General features: G+C 38.5%; 1 protein-coding gene across 1 annotated transcript in view; it reads left to right on the forward strand.

Annotated features, from left to right (window-relative positions):
• Positions 1–8351: 8351 nt before the first annotated feature.
• The window catches only part of LOC110958135 (acid-sensing ion channel 1-like), a 70320-nt gene continuing 59931 nt past the window's right edge, over positions 8352–18740 (forward strand). Inside the window, exons 1-2 of the mRNA XM_022204503.2 lie at positions 8352–9842; positions 16478–16673. Of these exons, the coding sequence (XP_022060195.1) occupies positions 9481–9842; positions 16478–16673 (558 nt within the window). The 5' untranslated portion in view covers positions 8352–9480. The remainder of the gene's footprint in view (positions 9843–16477; positions 16674–18740) is intronic.

An 18740-nucleotide genomic window follows, 5' to 3' on the forward strand; every position in this document is an offset into this window, starting at 1 on the left:
ATATCTAATGGCTGCTTCAAATCTCTGTCAGCAGTACTTGGACCTACATTTTGTTGAAGAAATATGGAATTTGTGATTGAATTCTTCATTTATTTGCCCTTAAAGTAGTCAGATTTTTACATATAGGACTCGCATCATAATATAAAAAGAACAGAAAATGTATCATTAATTGCAACAATATAACAGTATTATATACAATATCAAACTGTATTAAAGAAAATTAATTCCACAAACCAAGCATCTGTTGGCAGATGCAAAAGTTTTTATGGTTTAAGACAAACTGTGTTTCTGTACTGTGGGATTCAAATGTGATAGTTAAATCCTTAAACTTCAAAGTCATATTTGGATGCTGAGAAAAAGAAGCATTTGGTGTCTGCAGTGTAATCGAACTGCTTTGTTACTCTTCAGCAGTGGAGGTGAAAAATTCAGATTATTATTACACCATTGCACATAAAAATCCTTTAAATAAAAGACTTGGTCGACCACAGCCCTGTGAGAGACTTCATTTAGTATGTATCATAATATCACACGGCGATGTGTGTAAAACCATAAACATGAGGGAAGAGGTTTGGTTGACTTCCATAAGAATATCAAATTCAATCCACATTACTCCATTACTTCTAGCTGTTTGTGTGAGATCTGCAATATGAACTGCCCCGGGGCACAGTGGAGAATAGAGTACGACTCTTAATGTCACAGATGAGGATTTTTCTGTTCATGCTGGTGTATTTTGGGTGGGTAATGCATCTTTCTTGACATGTAATAAATATTTTGTGATATTAACAAAGCTTGATTCAGCTGTGTTGCTCAGCCAGATCCATTTTTCACGCGAGTATCGGGACTAAATGTCATTGTTTATTCATGGGTCCAATCTAAACATGGCACATGTCATTATTTTTCTTTGCTGTGCTGCTGATAATGACTTTGTTTTGAAGAGACGCTGTTCACACAGCCTCAGTCCTTCACACCTCTGGGAGAGGTTTTGTAAAGTTAATGTTATTTTCACTGAAAGGTCTTTCTCTCTGCCTCAGATTCATTGAATTTAATCTTTGCAGAATCTAATAAAAACAAAGGACAAAAATCACCACACCTCCATGACATATGAACCATGCATCGTGTGATACTGTTTTGTGAAGTACTTTAATGTAGCACATAATAAAGCAAAACAACGTGAAATAATATTAAAATTAAATGTAGTTGGTTCATCAGTTTGAGACCCTTTTTCCAAAATGCGAAAGGTTTATCCAGTTCAGTGTCTTACCCTTTGAGAACAAAACAGTTTCTGGGTGTTTTTTTGCTCCTGTCACAGTTTTACTCACTGCAATATAAAGTCCTGTACTTCTATTTAAACAGCACAACCATGGCTAGACGTAGAGGGAGCTGAAATGTGCAGTATGACACAGCTATGTTGCCATAAATAACAACAATAAAATAAAGAAGCAAACTGAAGTTGAATTTGTTTGAATACTTACTTTTCGAAACAAAACAAACAAGGAAAACAGCCTTGTATGCATCTACATGTTTTCCAAGTTCCCTCTAGTGTTACAATACTGGAAATAAAATGTGATTCTACAAACTATAGATATTTTACTACTTTTGTTCTGAGCAAACACAGCCTGCAGTTCAACCACTCTGAATTTTTGCCATGTCACAGCTGATGGCAGATGACTTCTATGCTACACTGAGGAGCACAAAAAGTTTTATTAAAAAAACAACAACAAAACAAACAAAAGTAAACTGTTTAGGCAGTAAAAAGGTGATTTTGATGATATATCACAATTTTAAGTTTAAATTCGAAGTTTCCTGATTGAACGGCACATCAGACGGATTAAAAGACCCATCATAAAGTATAAAAAATTATTCCTTTTTTGCAGCTTGTGGCTCTGAAAATGGTGTATTTTCTGTAATTTTAAAAAAGTAACATATCTTTCAAATCCAGAGGGTTGAATATGAGTATAATAGCAGATGCATCATGTTTGGGTTTTAAATTGTTAGTTAAACAACAGTGTGAATATTAACCTCTCTAGTTAACCTTTTTCCAAGAAAGCAAGTTGTCAAGTTGCATTATGGGAAGTGTAGGATCCAGTTTGAGAGGACTAAAATCTTTCTCTTTCTCTTTTCAGACCCCAAACTTTATGAACTACAATATTAGATTGCTCATGTATTCTTTTAATGCTTTGCTCGTTGTCATCCTCTTTGTACCAAACTGCACTGATGTTGATTTCCAGCTGTGATCGTTCATTTTTCTTTAGCTACAACTTGATTAGTCCAGATTGTTTCAGTCTCAGCCTTCCTTCTTCCTCATAAAGAAAATATTATGTTGCAAAAGGACACTTTCTAAATATAGCAGGGTTTGTTTTTTTTTGTCAGAGCAGCAGAAAATGTCAGTATCGTGCCTTCCACAAACTACACTATAGCCACAGACATTATAGGCGTCTTTCTCTCTGAGGCTGTACTCAGGGCTTTTTGTGTCTATCAACATGAACTTTCCCTCCTATTTTTTTGGTGTTTCTTTGAAGAGACAAAAGAACTGCAGACATCTTCTATCTTCACGTCGGAGTAGAGGAATAATATGACCTCAGACTTGGTGTTGGAATTGTCTGTGTAAAAAATGTGTGACAAAAATGTCTGTTTCCTCCTCTGGGTGTCCTTGTACAAATTGTTTCCTTTGAATCTGAATTAATTACAGAGGGTTAGTGAAGTCGTCTGTGATGTGAGTTTGTTCTTTTTAAATCTGACACGGACATACCATCACCTTTTAAGTTGATCTACCGGTTATGGAGGTGAAAATCATGAATAACTTTGCAGATTAAAATCACTTTGTTCGGTTCACTTCAAAGATTTAAAGCCACTGATTATGCAGTTCGTTCCCTTTTTTTTCTCCTAAGCATAGCCGCCCCTTTGCAGTTCAAAGGCACTTCAGTACATATAAGGAATCACTGTTCACAGGCGTCAGCGTTCGACTCTGACGCCCATTGAAGCACAAGGTCAGAGTAATCAGATTTGATTGTTTCTGTTTAACGAGGATAATGTCGTGTGAAAAGCTGCTGGCAAATTGCTTATTTACACATCTAGCCGTTAAGAAGCAACATTATCGTTCATTTGGAGCTGTGTGTCTTGCTACCTGGCAAATATAGATTTAATATGTATTCCCATTTAGTTCTGGCTTTGGTCTCTAAGATTAAAAAAAAGCTCCAATACAGCAGCAATAAAAAGTATTCACCTCTCTTGGAAATTTTCTGCTTTTATTGCTTTTTCAATTTTGAATCAAGGTCAATGTAATTTGGCTTTTTGGACAAGAATTCACAAAAAATACTTTTTCATGTAAAAATGAAAACAGTTTTCTCCAAAGTAATGTCAATTAATAAAAAGCATAAAATGTAAAATAAGTGATTTCATGGGTCTTCATCCCCTTTAAAGCGATTCACTTAAAGGGGAACTTCGGTTTTTTTCAACCTGGGGTCTGTTTTCATATGTCATTTCATGCCGAAAAGTATGGGGCAACTTGCCCCCCTGCGGACCAATGTGGAGGTTTTCGTTCACTTCTCATCTCTAGTATGTTGTGGGACACTCGTTGAGACTATCCGAGCAGGTCAGTGTGGGGAAAAAAGCATGTTAGGGTGGACTTTGGCGCGGGGGGGCAAGTTGCCCCATACTTTTTGCTAGCTGAGCTGCTGAGCTGCCTGCCTGGCTAAATACTGGAGCTATGTCGAAAATTCCTTTCTCCATCACTCACATGTTCGGTTGAAAAAAACCGAAGTTCCCCTTTAACTCAACAGGTGGTGCATCCAGTTGATGCTAGAAATCACACAACGGGTGAAATGGAGATTATCCGTGTGCAGTGAAGATGTCTTAAGTCATTGTAGAATAAAGAAACAAGGTCCAGCATTAAGCTACAAGAATAATAAAAGTAACCCTGTGAAAAAGTTATTGAAAAGTATAAGTCAGGGGATGGACACCAAATAAATTCCAAGTCACTGAATATCTCTTAGAGCAAATCCATCAGTAAGAAATGGAAGGAATGTGGTTCAAAAGAAGGCTTGGGGAGAATCTGAAGTCAGCTGGACTGACGAAGGTCTCAACATTTCTGCGATCTGATAAGGCAAAAATTGAGCTTTTAGGCCACTAGACTAGACGCTATGCTTAGCAGGCTCCAAACCCTACACATTGTCACAAGCACACATGCCTGCTGTGAAGCATGGTGGTGGCAGCATCATGGTGGTGGCAGATCCTGCTGCTGAGAAGCATGCTAGGTAGGCTTGTAAAGCAAGAGTGTAAAATAAATGCAGCAAAGTAAAGGGAAATCTTTGAGGACAACTTGTGACAGCCTGAAACTGTCACTTTGGAGAAGATTCCCCCCACCCCCACCCCCACCCCCCAGCAAGACATTAAGCCAAAGCATACAACCAAAACTACACACAAATGCTTTAAAAACAACAAAATAAATGTTCTGGAGTGGACAAGTGCTGACCCCAATCCAAGTAGGAATTTGCAGATGTACTCTAAAAGGGCTGTTTACTTAGAATCCCTGTGTAAGCTGACAGAGCTTGAGCAGTTTGCAAAGAATAGAGATTGCAGTGTTCAGATGTACAATGCTGACTGAGATCTATTCACACAGGATCAGTGCTGTAATTGTGCCAATAATTTTAACTGTCCCAAAGGTGCATCTACTAAATACCGACTCGAATGGAGTGAATACTTACTCTATCGTTTATTTTATGCTTTAAATTTTATTTTTATTGACATTAGTTTGTTGAAATCAGTTTTTATTTTTCACATGAAAGTGTCTTTTTGTACACTTACAGTGATTCGGTACTAAAAAGTAATATGAGGAGAACATGAGGGGTGTGAATACATTTTCGAGCATTTTATGCATTTGGAAGCTTAGTGCTGAACATTTAGTGTACAATGGGAATTTAAAGCTTTTTTGTGGAAAGACTTGGCTATGACTGAAAACCACTTTTTGCTGACCTTTGTGTTTCAGAGACAAGGAAGTGCTCCAACCTCGTAATCTTGTCTTTTAACTACCATCACCCACTACCCACTGTGGTAAAAGTGGATTCTGTCATGCTGCCCACGGTGACAGTTCTTACATCTGAACACATTGCAAATGCATTTTAGCAAATATCTGACAAGCTTATAAGAAACGGCAGCTGCTATTTAATGACACTAATTTGATCTCCTGCATGTTACTGTTGTTCCAGTTCTGGTGAGTGGCCAGAATGTTTTGGTATTTGTGCATTTTGACGTGTTGCTGTATAGATACAGTTCTGCTTTTCCCAACTGAGCCGGCTAAACAAGAGCAGGTCATTCCTTTCTTCTGCAGACATAGAAAAAATCATCCATGCTTTTATCTTTTACAGGCTCTCCCCTTGCAATGTACTTTACTCTTGTGTCAGAAGGCCAAACATCCAAAGACTGCAGCTGATTCAAAAAGCTTCTGTCAGGCTTTTAACATGTACTAATAGAAGCAACAACATTTACACCAATCCTTGCCGTGCTTCAAAGGCTACCTGTGAGTTTTAGAATCGATTCTAAGCTTGAAATGCTTGTTTTAAAAGCCTGGAATGGTCTGACGACTTCCTGTATTTATGATCTGCTAACTTCCTATGAGCTTGATTTATTTCTTTATTTAAAAGGATCCTCATTAGCTGATGCCAATGGCACCAGCTTGTCTTCCTGGGGTGCGAAAAACAGAACAACCTTACACCAAAAAGATCATGTTTCCAGATCACATCAGTCAAAATACACATCTTGATGCACATCATGTTTACAGTAATATTAAGAACAGCACATTAGTGCTGTGTAATCTTACATTTTAATACATTTAAACAAGTTCATACTAGTCTTCAGAGCAATAATTCAATCAACAGAGGCAAACCAAACGGTAAACAAAGCAGCAATAAGACATATTTGTCAGACTGGATTATTGCTCAGCTGTAAAGTAATGCATTCTAGGATGGCATTTGAATGAGACCTTTGTGTTAGATTGTCGTATGTGGAAGGGGCAGCTATTCCAACGTTTGATGGCGCAATAGATAACTGTCTTTTTAAAGCACTGGATTTTGGGCATGGTAATGTAATTTCACCATCATCTGCTAATCTAGTGGAATGAATCTGACTACATCTGATAACTTGACTGTGTAAAAAGGCAGGTTTGGTAGAATGAGCAGTGTTACTAAAGAATGCGACTGTACTTAAAGAAAGCCTTTTTTTCTACTTTTAACCATAAGATTGTACGATGCATTCCTTGTGTGTTTGCACTGATGGGGCAATGTAAAACAAGTCAGACGGCTCTATTCTGGGCAATTTGTAGTTTTTTCAGCAGACCTTTTGATGCATAGGACCATAGGGGTGAACTTTTATTACTCTGCTTTTTCATAACTAGTTTTTGTTTAAAAATAATATTTTTTATCTTGTTACATGTTAAGCTTTGGTTCTTATTACTCTATTTTTGAAAGTAAGGAACTATGATTAAAATGTTTTACTATTATTATTCATTATTATTATTTGTGTGAGTGTGTGTCCATGTGTGCTTTTAAGAGAACGTGTGTGTGTGTGATGTTTTTTATATGTTATTTGTATTTTGTAGCATAGCTTTTTCTTTGTGACATTTCAAAATTGTGATGTTTTCATTGTGACCTGCCAATGGACTGTAGATGTAAATGAGCTTAAAGCTAACTCTGGTGCAATACATCGAATGGCAATATTTATGTTTAACATTGTACATGGTCCCTTTTTAAATAAACTCATAATTATGATTATTAACAATAATTAATAACTTAAGGTAGATGATTTATTAACAATAATGCAGATTACTGTTCTGATGTTTAAAGTGTCAGCGCGCTTCAAATGTCACCACAACACGCTAGCTAATATGCTGCTACAACACATAGTTGGCTAGTAGACGTAGCTACAAGCTAGTTAGCGCTATAACTTGTGACACTGTTCCGAAGACTGTCTTTATTAATTTGATATCTGCTGTGAACGTGGTAGTGAAATGATTAGAAGGCTCCAAATCAATTGACAACTCAACAACGAGCTGAAACTCAGTAAGAAACTAGAGCAGAGATGCCATTTTAGGTAATTATTCCCAAAGTGGCCTCTTACGGTTCTTTTTTCATTGTCATTACTTAATATGATATCAAAAAATATCAATTATAGCAACTTTAACAAGTAGTTGGTGTGTCTAACAATAACTTCAACAACATGCCTTTGAACTACTTTGTCATTTTGGTGTTTAGCGTTAGCAAAGTTAGCTTAGCTTTAGTTTTGCGGTCGAGTCTTAGTTTAATTCAAGCCCTATTTCCAAAAAATCTGCAGCATAGAATTTCAGCACTCATTTCATTTGGTGTTTTCTTTGTTATATCTCTTTTTTTTTTTTGGTTGCTGTTAGCCTCTTTGTTCATCAAAGTGGCATTCGTCTAGCTCCAACTGTTATCTCCCTGAGGCTTCTAACTTCAAATCAGGGGCACTGTCAGACAGTTTTTAAAAGGGGTGACCAAGCTGAGACTATTACTAACTACTAATGTCTCTCTATTATTTATTTATTTTTCTAGAGCAAACAGTTTCTTGTCTCTAAGCCACCATTGATTAAAACTTTGAGCGTTGTTGAAATTATGCTTTTTCAATTTTTGGGATAGCATATAAGATCATTTAAAGTTAAATCACATAAGACACTCTTGTCAAAGGTGTCCTTGTTCTGCTGACGGCACCCATATAGCTGAGACATTACTCTGTCTATCCAGCCTTTAGCTTCCTTCTTTTAGCTTCAGGTTCTGTGTAAATTTTGCATTGTGTAGCAGTTTATTTCCAGAACTCTTTCAAGTACGCTTCATCCCTGCAGTCTTCAGGAGTGTGTACAAAAGCTTCAACTAAATTCAAAGCTAAACCTCAATCCTACACACCCTAACTAATACAAAGATGCTACTGTGCAATGTATGTATAAAACTGTCCAATTCAATTATTGACATTATTATCTTCTCTAAAGTCTTAATTATGTATATCAAATTAAAAGTTGTCCTGTTTTGACAATGAAGGTGTCCTATTATGCCTGAAAAAAGTGCTCTCGGGCCAAATTGTGTCTGAGATAGATTCATCAGTTCCGTGTTACCTTTATTTTTTCTTCTGTACAGTGCAGAAAAGGGGTTACAGTGTTTACAGAGTCATAAAACATTGGAAACTGAGGCTTTGGTAAGTACAAAATGATTCCAGTATACACATTGTGTCTCATTTTACCACTGTCCGAGGGTAGCCCTCCAATGGGCTTCACTGTTGGTTGTGTTGGGTTTTCAACACAACCATTGAAGCAGATAATGTCTAGTGAAATCAAGCAAAAATGTATTTATTTTACAGGTTGACGGTAAAAAAAAAAGTCCAAATTGTGCATATCAGCATTTTTTTTTACATTGTGTAGAATTCATCTGTAAAATATGACAGTTTTACACAAATTTGCCAATATTTTCACTGTACTTAATGCAGCACTATTAAACCTTTAATTCTATATTGGCATCCTTTCTGGCAGATTTTCAGTTTGTTTTTTTTTTTTACAATTTTTCAAATATAATGAAGCTGTATTGGCATTATGTCCAACACTACATTAATATGATTAAACAACACTGATTAAATACAACAGACTGCCAGAAAACAAATGCACTTTACAGTCCATTTCCTCGGCTCTCCCTGTGAGGCTGCGGTCTTGTGTAGTGAAGACAGAAAAAAAAACCTCCATCAACTCACAGGTGAACAGAGCGTCTCTGCTCTGCTCCAGTCCGCTGCTGCTGCTTTCAGACAAACAACAGCGGAGGAAACCTCACGACTCTCCACCGTTCATCACAACCGACCGTCTGACTCCTCAACACGTTTCCCGAATGGACCAAAATCTCCCGATCTGACCTGAAAATCTGCGAAGGGACGATGCGTGCAGCGGAGCAACAGAGGAACTCTTAATAAATGAACCAAGTGTCAAAAAGGATTTCTCTCTCTCTCCGGGTTTCTTCTTGCTGGCGTGCGGGAATAATGCGTGCTTCACTGGACTTATAATCGCCCAGCGAATTTTCCGTGCTGATGAAACACTTTGTCAATCCTTATTTTTCTTTGCTTTACTGCAACCCAGTGAGAAACCTGCAAAACATCAGCGCAGCGCAGAGCTGACGGACGCTCGCTTTGGCATCTTGCCTTTGACTCATTCCGCTTTTGCGTGCCTGCTTTTGTGAACACACAATCCCTGCTCGTGTGACTTTTCCCCCCCTTCTTCTTCTGAAAGAGCGGCGGATGCTCACAATGTTTCCTGATCAGTGTGCATGAGTGATAGCGACCAAACCGCACCAGGTGACGGAGCGACTGTCTGCGCGTTTGCACCTGTTCGGATGGATAATGACAGTTTGTGCTACAGGTGAATGAACATCTGCCCAGTTTCTCCACACAGCGAGTGTTTTGAAGCTCTTTTCTGACTCTGGCATTGAGTGTTGCACACTGACAATGGATCTCAAAGTGGAAACCGAGGAGATGGACTCGAATCAACCTCCACCCATAGAAGTTTTTGCGCACAGCTCGACCCTGCACGGAATCTCTCACATCTTCACATACGAGCGCTTCTGCATCAAACGCTGCCTCTGGGTCGTGTTCTTCCTGGGTTCCCTCACCTTCTTGCTGTACGTGTGCGTGGACCGGATCCACTTCTACCTCGAGTACCCGCACGTCACCAAACTGGATGAGGTCACGACCCCGATCATGACGTTCCCCGCGGTCACTTTCTGCAACCTGAACGCGTTCCGGTTCAGCCGGGTGACGCGCAACGACCTGTACCATGCAGGGGAGCTGCTGGCCCTGCTCAACCAGAGGTAAAAGTCCACATCTGACTGGAAAAGTGCAGAACATTATGTGCAAAGCTGTTTCTGCTGCTTGAATGTTGCACCTGTTTTACACTTTCCTCTACTGTAAGAACATTTGCCATAGAAACTCTCTACCTTTTCACTTCAAACTACATGTGTTCCATAGGAAGTACTTTCTTTACTTTACTTTCATTGGTATTTTGTACCATGGTGTACTTTTACTGCACTACATATCAAGCAGAAATACTCTACTTTAGACTAGATTTTTTTAAAATATAGTTTCTTATAGTGTTCATGCACAACACAGTTGCAGATTTAACCATCTAATATGCAAAATACTAAAATTCTGCTTACAAATTAATGCATTTCTCAGAATAATCTAACACTCAAAGGGGCCCAAATTCTAAATCTGATCATTTTATTTTCTTAGTGCTGCTTCTAAATGACATTTTAAATGCAGGACTTCAGATTCTAATGAGTGTTTTCCACAGTGGCAATGTTACTCCGGTTGAAAGACTGAATACTTTGTCCAATTTGGTCTCACTCGCCCAACAAGCTCTAATAGTTTCTACCTTGTTGAGTCATCCTGTGCTTGGAGAGTGTGCTTGTCAGGCTTGAATTAAGCGAGGCATTATAATCAGAAACCTCCAGCCGCCTTGTTGGTGCAGCTGAAAGCTCTGGATACTGGCGCTGGCAGCAGCGTGTATGCACAGGAGGAAAAGACGTGGAGAGTCTGCTTCCTTTGATTATGAGCGAAATGGCAGATGCTCTGGGTATTCTTGTCATTTATACATTTAAATCCTCGTGTCTTTGAAACTTCAGCAGAGCCGCAAAGAGATTCCACTCCTGGTCATTGCAGTTGCTTGTTTCTGAGCTGTCAGAGATTTAACGTTGTAGTAGATAGCATATTTACAAAAAAAATGAATGAATTTTGAGTGATTAAGATCATACAAGAAACAGAGGAGGAGGAAATATCTCACAGAGAGGAGACTGCGACTAATCCTGGCTTTAGAAGCTCTTTGATTGCTTTCCCTGTGGTGTTGTAATATATCTCCAAATGGCAACACAGACAGCAGTAATGAAACAATTAGCTAGGCGGGCTTGATTGGGGAAGAAAATGTTGACCGGCGTGCCATCTCAGTGATCAAAAGCATCAAAGTTCAGATGATGTGAACGTCAGACCTGCTGTCAGTTGAAGAGCTGGAGGACAGCGTACATTGCAGGAGGCCTGTGGTGGCTTCGCTTTTATGTGGCTAACTTCAATCCTAAATCTTTAATGAAGATCCCAGATTGAACACTAAAATTAGCTGTTTTCCCTGCGACGCTGGTGTGACTGATAATCAACACTCGCCATCTGGATTTTTCTGCATGAATACATGTCCAAACCTCACATTTCAGGCAGCAGTTCACAAAGAAAAATGTTCAAAGTTGAACACCAAAACATGAAGGGGGTGGATTTCCTTCTAAGTTTCCTTCTCCGTGTACTCGTCTCAACTCTTACACTCTGAAGTAGGTTTAGTGCTCATTATCCTGCCTCCCTTGGCAAGGTAGGGAGGCGATGCAATGGCACACTTAGCTGTTATACCCCCAGCCAGAAATGAAAGTGCTTGTGGCATGAAATCCATTTAAGACTGTTCTCCGCCCACTTCCCATATTTGGAATCATTGGTCTGGGAAATGTCTTGTGGCATGATATTTAAGCTGCACACATGCTGAAGTGTCAGCCTTCGCCGATCCCGTCGGCTCGTGCTTGTGGGATTTTTTTATCTCATAAGTGCCTTCTTGGCAGGTTTGTCCACTGCACAAACAGTGGGGAGTCAATGCCTTACCTCAATTAAGTTCTCTTTCAATCAAACGAAAATACTCCCTGCCTCTGTCCTAATGGGATCTGGCCTAATCTTAATGTCACAAAAAATCCATGAATTAATTTTTTAAACCAGAATGAGGGTACTTATTATTGATTTAATATTTAGATTGTTTTAGTGGGAGTGTAAGATGTCCCTCTGCTCTCATGAAAATGAAAAACATAAGGATTATTGCACCTTGTTCCAAATTTTATTGAACAATGCAATTACACATCTCAGACACCAGCTGTTAGATAAAGCGAGCTGCTGAACCTCATTGTGGTTGTGCATAAAAACACATGGAGTGTGTTAATAGTATGTTTCACAAAAGATCAATGAAAAACCATATTCACATAGCAGTACATTCATATGAGAAATTTCTGAAAGGCTTTTCATTTGAGGCAGCATTCGGGGGGGACTCGAAGCAGTCTGCTCTTTGGTGAGTCCATTAAAATGGTGACATTTTTAATAATAGCACAGTGGGAGATCACAGCGAGGGTAGGGAGCGGCTGCATTTACAGCTATTCTGTTCTCCTTTATTACAAGGCAGCATGGTCAGACTTTTGCGGGCTCCACTGAATGACAGTAAATTTCTCAGTGTTACTGATAAAGCTGCATGTGATGTGGATTGTCTGGCTCACTACTCGGTTACTCGCAGGCTTTTATTTTCAGTTTAGTTTTAGAAGACTGGCAGGTGATGCGGACAAAGCCGACAGAAATGTAACTGAACACCGAGCTGTCAATAATGCAGTGATATCTGGGACTTGCACGACAAAATGTTACCATGCAAGAAATTATTACTAGTAAATCATTGCAAAACATCAGAGAAGTTGTTGTTTTTTTTCACTGAACAATTTAATAAATGTCAACTATTGTGTCAATTAACTGTAGACCAGTCTTTAATGGAGAAGACAATTGGCATTATCTCAATAATACAATATAAATATTAGTGATTTCTGAGCTCCTGTTGTGTATGGACACAACTTCACAAGGACACACAAGATTCAGTACAGATATGGACCCAACTATCAAATACGAAGAACACAACGGTTCTCTAATGTTAAACAGATCCGATAACACCCAAGATAAATCTGTGAAGATGCCCACAATGACTAGGCTAACGTTCAGGTATAGGCGGACATTTAATGATATTATATAGCTTAAAGTGACTGTAATTTATATTTTAGCATTAACATCATATCAAATGGCAGTAAGGTATTTAACACTGCAGAAACTAGTGTCCTCTTTTGGTCGTCATGGTGGCCCTCATCCTTGTGGATATTCTGTGGTCAGAAAATGCACCTCACGGCAGCTGTTTTGGCTTCAAACAAAAAACCAGGAACATTTTTTAAAAAATTGAATGGTATTGAATGTGCCTATCTGTAGTTTTGTGTTCTTGCATTGTACACAATAAGTTAATCCACAGGCTTTAAACAATGCAGGTTTAGGTGCTGTGTCTGGTTCAGATCTGGAATGAAGATGGGGTTGTACGTAAATGCTCACAGGGTCTAAGAATCAGACTAATTCCTGTGTAGGTTTTCTGTGGGTCAGACGAGGAAGAATCTTAGGTGCCAATGAAATCCCAATGTGAGGGATAACCTCATTAAACAGTATTCATTTTTGACAGTTTGGTCAATGTTTGTGCAATACTTCTGCCACTGAAATAGGAAATGCTCTTTTAGGATGCATTTTACATTTAATTTTTTGCACGAAGTTACTTTTTTAATATTGAATACAATCTTTTTAATTTTTCCCCTTATGGTTGTCGTCCATGTCAAACCGCTCAGTTATTAAGTAACGACGTTGCATGTTTTTCACACTGACACGCATAAAGGCGTCACTCCTTATTGGAGTGAAGAGTGTCACTTCTTCATGTGATTTTGTAAAAGCATGGATAACCTCCTCACTATCTGAGAACATATGCCGCAAGTGGACCAGATTTACTGCTCAACCCCACCACTGGGGATGAACTAAAAATATAACCAACATTTCTTCTTCTGCCAGTGCTTTGCAAGCCTGGTGGTCTACTAAGTTGACCCTCTTGAGGCCCAAACCTGGGGGAAGATGTTTATATATATATATATATATATATAATTGCGGCTACAGTGGGTTGGTTCAATTGGAAAACATACCAGCAACATGGCTGGAGTTGCATCTAGTCACCACTATTTGTCATTGTCTTGGCACACATGGAGTTGATGTTGCTCTCAAAGCTTTTCTATTCTGCACCACAATGGATTCTAAAAGGCCAAAATGGCTGACAGCAGGGCAGTTCTGTAAACTTTCAAGCCATCCTGTGTCTCCCCTACTGCAGTGGGAAGTTTCTGATTCTAAAACAACATGAAAGAGGATGATCAGAGTTAGTAATCTGAAGAGAACAACCTAAAAAGAAGCGAATCGGTACAGTTGTGGGTGCTCTGCTCCCACTCTCATAGCTCTTAAAACCCACTGTACACTACCAAACAGCAGACACACTCACACAGTTAGACACTCGCTGGTGAACACTGTAAAACATTTAACAGCTGAAGAGCCTGCAACAGTCCAGAATAAGCATTTGAATTGTCACATTTTTTTTTTTTGTTCTTGGTGCTCAGTGCTTCAGAACATTCAATTTGGAGTAGCACAATGGATACTACATTCAAGTCTCAGCTCAGAAATTTGGCTTTAGAAGTAACCTGCTTCTCAGGCAGCTGTGTGGCTGCCTTAGTTCTTGAACAATAGAGGTCACAAATGGCTCACAGCTGATTGAAAGCTGAGCGTTCCTTAATTGAGGTGAGGTTGCCTGTCAATACAGGGAGTAAAGAGGTAACCATGCAGGTGAGGAAGATAATAATAATGATGAGGCTATAAAAAAAATAAAAAACCTGTCAAAGAGATATTAACCCTCATGTCGTCCTGCGGGTCAAAATTGACCCGTTTTAAGGTTTGAAAATGTGGGAAATAAAATATATATTTTCACAATGAAACTTCTGATGTTCACATTTTCAACATTTTTGGGAAATCTTTGAACATTTTTTGATGGAGAAAAAGAAATGTAAAAAATGTTTCTTAAGAACATTCACAAAAAAATCAACACTTTTTGTGAATGTTCTTGAAGAAAATATTAGAAGTTTTGCTGATATATATGTAATCATTTTATATATTTTTTTTGAAGATTTTTACTCATTTTTGGAAATTATTTACAAGAATTTTCTTGCCAAATTTCAGGGAATATTTTTTTAAACATAATTTTTAAGGAAAACTTTTGAGGAATTATTGGAATTTTCTTCATGAAGGTTTTGCAAATTTAAAGTTTGAAAATGTGGAAAAAATATATTTTCACAGTGAACCTTCTGATGTCCACATTTTCAACATTTTTGGGACATTTTTGAACATTTTTTTGGTGGAAGTAAAATAAATGCTAAAAAAATGTTTCCTTAAGAACATTCACAAAAATATCACCCAAAATCCAGTGAATTTCGGTTGATTTTTATGTGAATGTTCTTGGGAAAAATATTAGAAGTTTTACTGCTATAACCGTAACCGTAAAAAATTTAGAAATTTTTAGGATTTTTTTGGGGAAGATTTTTTGCTCATTTCTTGAAAACATGTACAAGAATTTTCTTGCCAGATTTGTTTGTTTTTTTCAATAAAACTTTTAAGGGAAACTTTTAAAGAATTATTGGAATTTACTTCCTGAATGTTTTTCAAATTTTCAGAAATTTGGGGATTTTTTTTGCTGAATGTTTGGATTTTTTTCAGACAGGGAAACAATATTTTTTGGTGCCCATAAATGAAGACAGCAGGAAGGTTAAGGGTAGTTTTTTCCTCACAAAGTCAACAGTAGAACTCTAAAAGAGTAGGTGTGAGAAAATGGCAGATGAGCTGGTAGACTAAGGAGTGCAAACCTTGTAGATGACGAGGAAAGTTAAATCCATTTATGTCCCAGTCAGGAAAGCTCTCCAAGTTGAGTTGTCTTGTCAACAACAACAAATCTCAGTTGCAGAACAAAATTCTGTGGGCTGATGAATAAAAAATCAACCTCTGTCATAATGATGGAAAGAGGGACATGGAGAAAAAAATGTGGCTCCTGACCCATAAAATAACACCTCATCTGTCAAACATGGCGGTAATTCTCTTCTGGTTTGAGCCATCAGTTGAACTCTTTCACTGTCATATACTGATGATTTCTCTGCTGTAAAAACAGTCCCTTTCTTTGTACCATGCCTCTGCCATGTCATTAATAATTAAGCCAGACTTACTTTTGACCGTCAGTTTAAGAATTCACATGAAAGTTTAACGAAATGTTCCCCTGCCCAAAACAATCCAGTCAACACAAACAAATTTTTCTCAAGTCTAAATGCAGATTTTGTAAGAGAGACTTGGTTTGAAATGCTGTGCAGCCTGGAGTTGCTGCATTGACAGTGAATGGACGACTTGGTTTATGGGCATGTGCAGCTCCTGTCTGAAATTTATTATGTAGGGTACAATAAAGTGTCACACTCCACTAGTGCTTTCCATTTGAGAGTCAGAAAATGCCACAGAAAAACCATCTTGTACATTTTTATTGTCTATTTTCTGTCCCTTTTGATTTGCTCTGGAGAGTATTATTTTTAGCTCTAGCTGAGCGGAGCAAAAGTTCACCGGTAGAGAGACTCATAAACCTTCCTGAATGTTTCAAGGCTGATATTCGCTTTTTTTTTTTTATTAAGTCTACTTAATCAAAAAGCAGTGATTATTCACGGTGAAGATGTTCAAATTCCTCACTCTATACTCAACTACAGGAGCTGAAATTTGCTTCCATTTCTCTGTGTTGTTTCAGGTATGAGATCAGGGACATACACCTCGTGGAGGAGAGCGTTCTGGAGAGCCTGAAGGTCAAAGCCGACTTCCACAATTTCAAGCCGCGACCCTTCAACATGCGCGAATTCTACGACCGCACCGGCCACGACATCAACGACATGCTGCTGTCCTGCCACTTCCACGGCACCGAGTGCAGAGCAGAGGACTTCAAAGTGGTGAGTCTCTCAAATCTCTCAAGAAGATTTGATCAGACGTTGATTAAAGGATTATGCTCGAGTCACAGTGTTACTGTAATTACCAGTTTCCAACTTGTAAATAGCATTCATGTCATCATCCAAGCCATAATTACAGCTGGGAAAGTCAAATTTTTCTGAAAGCGCCAATGTGTCAAACTTAAAAAGGCGCTAAAATGTGTGGAAGCGTCACTAAAAGCGAGCAAACATGGATGTCTCTGTCAGTCGGATTGGTGATTAAAGACTGAAATTTAACCTTCTGACCCCTAAAACCTCGCCAAAATTTCACAATTTATTGGAGCCTGCTACTGTAAAAACAGGGGGAAATGTCAAAGTATCCACTTTACAACAATGACTGAACTTATCAGGTGTGGCCTACAGTTCTGTCAGGAAAATGAATCAAATCTAAGCAGAAAAATGTGATATTTTGTCATTTTTTTAAAAAATGTACTAAAAGCAAACCATTTGTAGTAACCAGATCCTGTAAAAATCTAAAAATTCTGTGCTCATCTGTGCAACTGTGAAGCCATTAGTGACTCAGCTGTGAGCATCAGTCATGTGACAAAAATTCATAGACTTTTCAGCTGAACTGCAGGCTGAGTGCACACAAAGCAGATAGGAGACGATAAGGAAACAAATTTAAAATATAAGCCGGAAAATATCTTTCGTATGTCGAGTGATAATTTTTTTCCTCCGTCATTAGTAAAACCTGTAAGCACTTGGAAATATGTTGAACATGTTGGTGACAATCTTTTAAAATTCAGCTTTGCTCTTTTATGATTTATAACATATTTCTGTTATACAGCACAGGAGACATATTTAGTTCTCTCTCCTTCTAGCTGTGGTTGTGCTGTTTCCATAGAGGTAAAGGGTTTTGTATTACAGTGAATCAAAATGTGACAGGAGCAAAAATACACTCAGAAACTGCTTGGGGTTGCGAGGGTTAACAGACACAGCATTGTATTGAACAAACATATTTTAACACTCATTTGCCCACCTCTGCAGTTAAACATTACTCAGTATTATTAAACTTCATTCTAATTACACCGTTTGTCACAAGCAATTTACTTTTGTTAAACCACCCTGCGTGTTTCCGCCTGCTGACCCAATGTTCCTGCACACTCCAGTTGAAAACAATCCCCGTTTATTGTATAGTGCACTACATTTACTGTGCACCATTTGATTTGAGTGTAGAAATTATGCATTTCTACATTTATCTAGCATAAAGTGTGCATAGCCAGCACACAAGTGATGCTACCAATCCCACAATGCAATGTTCTAAGCAGCCTTGGTAACACTGACCTGATGTTATATAGGTGTGAAAACCGATGATGATTAGTAAACGTCTGAAATGTGAATTTACTGCTCATTATTGAGTAAATTATTGAGTGTGTATTATGAATGATTGGGCAGGAGTGTTTGTCAGTGGTGTTATTAGCCGCCTTTCTTTTACGGATCCAGTTGTGACCAGACAGTTAAACCAGTGAGTCAAATCATGGCACGGAGTCACATTCTAAATAATCAAATCACAGGTGGGACCAAGAAATACCTAAAGTCAGCACCTCGGGGAGCTAATTGCTGTGTAGCCACTGAAACTGATCTTACAAACTGTTATTAATGTCCTCCCACACACACATATAGCACCAATCAAGCTATGGTAGTCACAACCACACATGTACACTTAAAGGAGATCACTCTGTAGGGGCACAATCATTGCAGAAGAATAAATGAAACTTAGTTTTCCTCTTTGGTAGAATCCAATGTTAATTTGATATGTGTGTGCAAGGGGTCCTCAGTTTGCAACGTCCTCGACCTACAGCGTTTATGTTGGAACTGGTTACATGGAAGTAGTTAGCGAGCGGAGTGGATGAATACATCGTCATGAGGCGCTATAAGACGGCTTTGTTTACATTTATTTCACCGGTTGGATTGTGCTACATTCCCTAAGTTTTTGCCCTTCATAATGGCTGCCAAGCAAGTCAGACACTTCTTTGAAGAAAAGGAAAGCTATCTCCATGTGTGCTGTCTTCACTGCAACTTAAAAGCTGC

Source organism: Acanthochromis polyacanthus, chromosome 6 (assembly GCF_021347895.1).
Source record: "Acanthochromis polyacanthus isolate Apoly-LR-REF ecotype Palm Island chromosome 6, KAUST_Apoly_ChrSc, whole genome shotgun sequence".
In the NCBI taxonomy this organism is placed as follows: domain Eukaryota; kingdom Metazoa; phylum Chordata; class Actinopteri; family Pomacentridae; genus Acanthochromis; species Acanthochromis polyacanthus.